Source organism: Lygodium microphyllum, chromosome 19 (assembly GCF_053477565.2).
Source record: "Lygodium microphyllum isolate KBCC chromosome 19, Lygodium_microphyllum_v1.1.10, whole genome shotgun sequence".
NCBI classification, from domain to species: Eukaryota; Viridiplantae; Streptophyta; class Polypodiopsida; order Schizaeales; family Lygodiaceae; genus Lygodium; species Lygodium microphyllum.
The window spans coordinates 128,001,428-128,008,353 of NC_141153.1; the positions used below are offsets into that span (position 1 = coordinate 128,001,428).

General features: G+C 42.3%; 1 protein-coding gene across 1 annotated transcript; it reads right to left on the reverse strand.

The window, feature by feature from the left end:
- Positions 1-4,612: 4,612 nt before the first annotated feature.
- On the reverse strand, positions 4,613-6,506 carry LOC148020365 (stress-response A/B barrel domain-containing protein UP3-like). Its single transcript, XM_087700668.1, has one exon. It carries the CDS (start codon positions 6,291-6,293, stop codon positions 5,418-5,420), a length of 876 nt encoding a protein of 291 aa, XP_087556794.1. The 5' UTR covers positions 6,294-6,506; the 3' UTR covers positions 4,613-5,417.
- Positions 6,507-6,926: the final 420 nt, after the last annotated feature.

Here is a 6,926-nt window from a genome sequence, read left to right on the forward strand (position 1 = left end):
CAACCATAGCAATGACTACTCTTACGATTGCCATCATTGCAACCGGACTGAATGTTTCTTCATAGTCAATGCCATATGTTTGTGCATACCCCTTGACTACTAATCTTGCCTTGTATCTGTTCACAGAACCATCTGCATTGTGCTTCACCTTATAAACCCACTTACAGCCAATTGCATTCTTACCTTTTGACAAAGGTACCAATTCCCATGTAGCATTTACTTCCAAGGCATTCATTTCTTCATCCATGGCTTTCTCCCATTTTTCTTTTCCCATGGCTTGCTCAAAAGAAGTGGGTTCTGATTCTTGTATCACTTTGACCATATAGGCATAGTGAATGGCTATAAATCCATCATATTTCAGCATATCCACAGGATACCTAGCTCTCGTAGACCTGCGCAAAGTAGGTTCACTCCCAGGTGCTCTTAAAACATCCCTGGTCTTCCTTACTCCAGGTGTAACAATAGAAGGAATACCCAACTCATCATCAATGCTTTGTTCTGAGCCACTGGATTCACCATCCACATAAGAGTGACCTACATTCACATCAAACATGGGCTGATCAACCTTCTCTTTTCCTTTTCGTGATACCTGCATACCACTATCTGCATTACTTTGAGAAGATTCTCCTAATCTCAATCTGCCTGTCCATGGCGAAGAATGTGAACCACTACTAGAGGACGCTCCAGGTCCACTAATATTTTGTGACTGCTGCTGTGAATTTTGTGCAGCATTACCCTTTTGTGCATCTACATCATCAATCACATTTACTGGTTTATACCAGCTACTCATCTCATCAAAAACATCTCTGCTCACTGTAAACTTACGAGTAGAAGGATTATAGCATATATATCCTTTCTGCTGCAAAGAGTAACCAATAAAGATGCACTTCTCAGCTTTTGGATCCAACTTGGATCTCAACTCATCTGGCACATGAACATAGGTAATGCAACAAAAAATCTTCAAATGAGAAATATTTGGTTTCCTACCAGTATACCTCTCCTCTGGAGTCATCCCATGTATTACTGCAATGGGAGTCCTATTCATTATGTAGACTGCTGTAGCAACTGCTTCAGCCTAGTAAAAATCTGGCAAGTCTTTTTCATTGAGCATGGCACGAGATACCTCTCCAATATGCCTGTTTCCTTTCTACAATTCCATTTTGTTATGGGGTATAACTGGATGAATATTGCTGCTTTATGCCATACTCCTGCAGGAATCTTGCAAACTCATTTTAGAGGTACTTCCCCCCTCCATCTGACCTTAGGCATTTTATTTGCAAGCCTGTTTTTTTTTCAACCATAGCTTTAAGAGTTTTGAAATGCCCAAAAACTTCACTTTTTTTTTCATAAAATACACCCAAACTTTTCTGCTATAGTCATCAATAAAAGTGACAAAATAATGACAACCTCCAAGAGATGCAGCTTTAGTAGTCCACACATCAGAGTGGATTAATTCCAATGACTTCTCACTCTCTTAAACATATCTAGGAAATGATTTCCTTGCATGTTTTCCAAACTGACAGGCTTCACATACCTTATGCATTTCTGTAACCTTGAATTTTGACAATCCTGCAACAATATTTTGGGCCTGCATTGATTTAAGTCGCTGTACATTAACATGATCAATGCGTTTATGCCAGATATCAATATCTACAACTACACCGGTCCCATGTGCAAACATTGCTGCACTCAATTCAAGCATGTTTGCATTCAATGTAAACATTCTGACATTCTTCTTTCCTTTTGCTATCAAGCGACCTTTATTTTTCATATCCTCAACAAAGCATCCATGAGGATTAAATCCGACCTGCAAGCCCTGCACAACCATTTGACCAACAGAAACCAGATTCTTGGTGATATTCGGGATATGAAATACATCTGACAGATATTTATTTTTCCCATCCTGCATAAATAAAGGAAATTTTCCAATCTGCACAATAGAATGTGCAATATCATCACCAATCTCCACAAATCCTGGTTTTTTCATTTTCCTTGCATCCTCCATCCATTCTGCGTGACCTGTCATGTGGTTTGATGCACCTGAGTCAACATACCACACTTCGTTGCTTTCTTCTGCACGTGTCACAGAATTGTTCATGTGTTATACCATAAACAAATGCTCATTTCTGTCATCACCCTGTCTACTAGAAAATGCATAATTTTCTTGTTGCAGTTTTTCATTCATGATGTCATTCTGCTTTTTATAGCAGTCTTTAACCATATGACCCATTTTACCACAGTAGTAGCATTCAACATTACTATTTGCATTTTGACATCTTTGCCATCCACCACGACCTCTTTGGCTCCCCCTACCTCTAGAGTTACCACGTCCTTCTCCATAGAACTGGTTTTCTTGAGTTTGCTACATATTCTGATTTCTACCACGGCCTCCAAATCGGCCTCCTCTACCTCTACCTCTACCTCTTCCAGCATTTAAGTAGAAGACAGCTTCTTTTGAAGTTCCTCCTGAAAAAGATACACTACCATTTCTCTGCTCCTCAGAAATTAGAAGAACAATTAACTCCTCAAAATCAAGAAATCTTTCACGGACGGAAATGGATGTTCGAAACTATGCATAATCCTTTCCTAGACCATTCAAGGTCACTGAGACTAAATCATCATCTTCCACTGGCGACCCAATGGAAGTAAGTGCATCTGCAATCTTTTTCATCTTCATGTGGTAATCATTGATGCTCATACTTTCTCTTTGCACATTGTGCAACTCTTGCTTGAGCTGCATTTTCTTGGCTTGCGTATTTGTGCTATACATTTTTGACAAAGTATCCCATGCCTCCTTTGGCGTACTTACATCCTAAATATGCACAATCATAGAGTCTGAAATACTGATAGACAGCCAATACATAACTTTCCTGGCTCTCTCATACCATGCTTTAAATGTCTTCATTTACTGTTGATTGGGAACATCAAGAAGAACTGGTTCTTCTTCATTTTCTGCAACAAATTTTCAATATCATTTTCTCATAAGGAAATTCGTCATTTTAAACTTCCATGCTTTGAAGTTGTTCTTGTCAAGCTTTTCAGTGACAATCTGTGAAAGAGAATCAGACGCCATTACAGAACACTGTAAAAAATTCTGTCACTGCAAAAAAACACAGCTTCATCCTCACAAGGGCAAATCTGCAAAACTGACGAAAGTGGTATTTGACCACACAGTCACTTCCTAGTGACAATTTTGCATAAACAGGAACCAAGGATGATTCTGTAACTCCCAATGTCTCTGCACACAGGCATACAATATAATTTCTACAGTACATTTTCACCGACCTGTAGAACAGTGGTCGCACAGCATAAAACTGGACCTTTTCCTGAGTGCGTGCCGAAAACTTCCGCCTCCAAAACAAGCCCCGAAATGGCCTCAAATCAAAAAAACAGGGTCACTGAGGGCTAAAATCCTCATCCCGCAGCATATACTGACTTCTTGCTTCACCGCGAAGGGCGTCTCAACTTGAGACAATGCACTCTTGCAATTTCCGGCTATGTTACCTGTAGAGATCTGCTCCCAAAACAAAAAATGAAAGCAACACTGCTCCTCTTACCAGAACACCGCGAGCTTGGCTTGCTTTCTTGAGCTCCTTACCACGAACAAGGCTCTGATACCATGTCAAGATTGTGGGAGAGAAGGAAAGAGTCTCACTTGTAGCTTTCTTGCTTGCACAATGGGGAAATACACACAAAGGTGGAGGTTGAAAAACAGTTTTCCTCTTCTTAGTTGTGTAAGCCAAAAAGAAGTTAAGTACATAGAAATAGAAGAACCCTATATATGGGTCTCAAACCAAACTCAACTAACTAAGGTAACATACTAACTGAGCCATGAACTAGAGTAGATAAGGATAGCTGTCGTCTAGCTATTATTCATGGATGGTGTACCAACCGCATCTGCAACTGACAAGTCGGTGACGTAAATGCACAACGGTCACCCTGGCATATCACGAGTGGAGCTCGATATCTCAACAGCTCCTTCACCATACTAATCATGATATAAATTGTATCTTAGCATAAGGTCATGGCAACGTTTAAGCACGGTATTAAGTGCACTAGCCAAGAAGAGTGGATTTAATATATGTGCCCAAGAATGAGTACAACGACTTCCAATCAATATTCTTCGGGTAACTCTTAATTGTGTCTTTGCCCCTTCTGGTGCCACACGAAGATCAAAGAAGTGGAAAACATGTTCAAGAAACCACCTGCTGAATCCTGTATTGCATGAAGTAATTTGTGGCATGTATCCAGTATCAGAACGTGCGACTCCTAAGAAGGTCGGCACCCATCCTATTTCTGTAGAATTTCAGGCACTAAAATGCTTCCGGCAAGACCAATTCCACCCTCTCTAGCAAGTTATCTGGAATCTATTAGTATCTCCCCTTCTTGTTTCTCGTGGTTTCAGAGGCTTCAGAGATTGTAAACACATGTTGCAAGCACAGTGGCAATGCCTTGTAAGAGCTTCAAGCCTGCCAGCTCCTCAGTCTTCATCGCCAGAGCTGTACAATCAGGCACGCCAACTATTTATAGCCCCAGTCACGTACAGAGCTCCCGAAGAGTATCTTAAATACAAGTTGTAGCATCGTGTCTGTAATGTGAAAGACGCCAGTAGACTTAACAAACCCACCGCAAGTTTCTACAATCATTCAAAGCACACTGGGAATTTCACGACGAGACAAGGACATGGGCTTCCAAAACCAAGCACAAGTTACAATCGTCGCAATGATTACAGATGAGTGGATCCAAGGATGCAAAAGCTTCTCTGAAGGGTCAATTCAGAATCTGAATCATTTGGGCTAACTGCATCATCATTTGCAGACAAAAGATACACTGCACACAGCCTAATGTAGCGAGAGTTCGATTCGGAAGGACTTCAACATGAATGATGGACTTCACATAGAGACATAAAATAATCCCGCAGCCTAACGTGGGAAGGCTTTGAAGGACTTTCAGCTTGAATGATAGACTTTGATACCTCTACCAGAAACAATGTCTTTAAGTAGCTTCACAGATCGATCTTCGGGGAGGCCATCTTCTTCATTACCATCATGATCGTCACAATCATATCTATGCTTGATGCATTATAACGATGTATCATAACGTGGGCAGCCTTCAAGCAATCAATCCACAATCAAAGTTTCTATTTGATTGGCAACCTTCCTGTTTTGGCCGACTTGAATGTACCCCCATTGATATCAATAGACAGTTATCAATTTTCACAAAACCAATCACTCCAAAAACGAAAGAGCGGAGCACTTATAAGCTAAATGATGTGTTATACTTGTTGATACACCTGTAAAGTAGTGTCAATAACTTCTCTACTTAAATTGGCTTCAAATCTTTGGAGGCATTTGCTTCCATCAGGTTGGAACAGGTTTATGCCTTGACACTTCTGAGGCAAAATGTGAGAGACAAAATTACCGTTCAATTGAGGCACCTATGGTCAATGTAGTGCTGTAATCCATGATAACGAAATCGTGCAGGTTGGGCTGCACTCTCGACGACTGCAGATTATGATGCTCCTTGTCTTCAATCAAATTTTCCAGATCCTGCACAGTCGGAAAAAGCGCGAGGAAGCCCCATTGAAGACCCTGTGCTCTAGCAGGGGAGAAGTTCTTCCCGATGCTAACTTGTGAGATGAAGGAGAACCTTTTCTTGTAATTTCCAAGCAGGTCCACCATGTTGGAGAGCTTATCCTGGGGCATGTCATCTCTGGGGGTGAACAGCACTACCCTCACAGCACCATAGCTGCTCCTGATGGTGGGCTCTTCGACATCCGCCTCCCAATCTACAGCAAGCGTTGCATCTACGACGGGCCGGACGAACTTGCTGACAACCTCCAAGTGGAATGGATGGCTGGCATAGGCAGCAAGGTCTTCCTTGGACCTGTAGCGGCAATGAAGCGTATGCGTGTACGGGAACATCCGCAGGGATGGCCCGGCGCTGAGCTCGATGACGGTGTCGATGGACCTGAGGCTGCGCAGGCCGGTCACCATGGCTTCCAATTGCCCGCGGGTGGCGCCCTCCTTGGCCTTGAACATGACGATGTGATCCACCACACGCGTAGTGCCACTGCCGCTGGCCATGGTCGTACAACAACAAGCAAAAGATGACGCTGATGATGATGATGATCCCTCGATCTTAGGTCTGAGAAGACTGCTCGAGACTGAGGAGGTGCTGCGATCCATGGCTGTGGCAAGAAGCGGGCTTCTTGACACCCCTTCCACGGGAGAACGAAGACGTACAGCTGCCCGAATACAGCTGCAGGACGCTCGTATATGGGCGAACATCATTCCGAAATCCCAAGTCACAAATCGCAATCACGAATCAGAACTCCATTGTTGTGCAGCAGCACAGTCTGTAAAACCCCCGATGGTGCTCTGAAGCCTGGCAGCAATATGGCACCACTGTCCAACAAGCACCATAGCTCTGCTGGTCTCGGGACCTCAGTCGCTGCACTCGATATTCATCTTCTATCAAAGCTGCCGGGACCTATAGGCCCTTGGCAAAAGTAAAGAAGGTTAATGAGAGAGTGGTCCTTATATGGCAGCTTAAACTTAGTTGTGAGGTAAACCAAGTTAACTGCCGCTTTGACTCCCATGTTGTTTTAGAATAACTAAGAAACACTAGGTGTTCTACAGCGGCAAGTGAAGTCGTCTTCAATCAACAATTCATTTTTCATATTTCTCTTTTTTTTCCTATTTGTTTTTAATTTTTTATTTTCTCACTCTCTCTCTTCCCCCACAAATTCCCTTTGTCTAATGTTCTCTCTCTCTCTCTCTCTCTGTCTTCTATTTTAGTTTTTTTTCTTCTCTTGTGGTTCTCTCTTTCTCTCTTTTTATTCTCCCCCCCCTCTCTCTCTCTCTCTTTTTATTCTCCCCCCTCTCTCTCTCTTTTTCATTTTTTTATCTTTTTATTTTCTTTTT

Coding starts and splice junctions, on each gene's coding strand:
- LOC148020365 (XM_087700668.1), bottom strand. CDS start 6,293: ATGATGTTCGCCCATATACGAGCGTCCTGCAGCTGTATTCGGGCAGCT.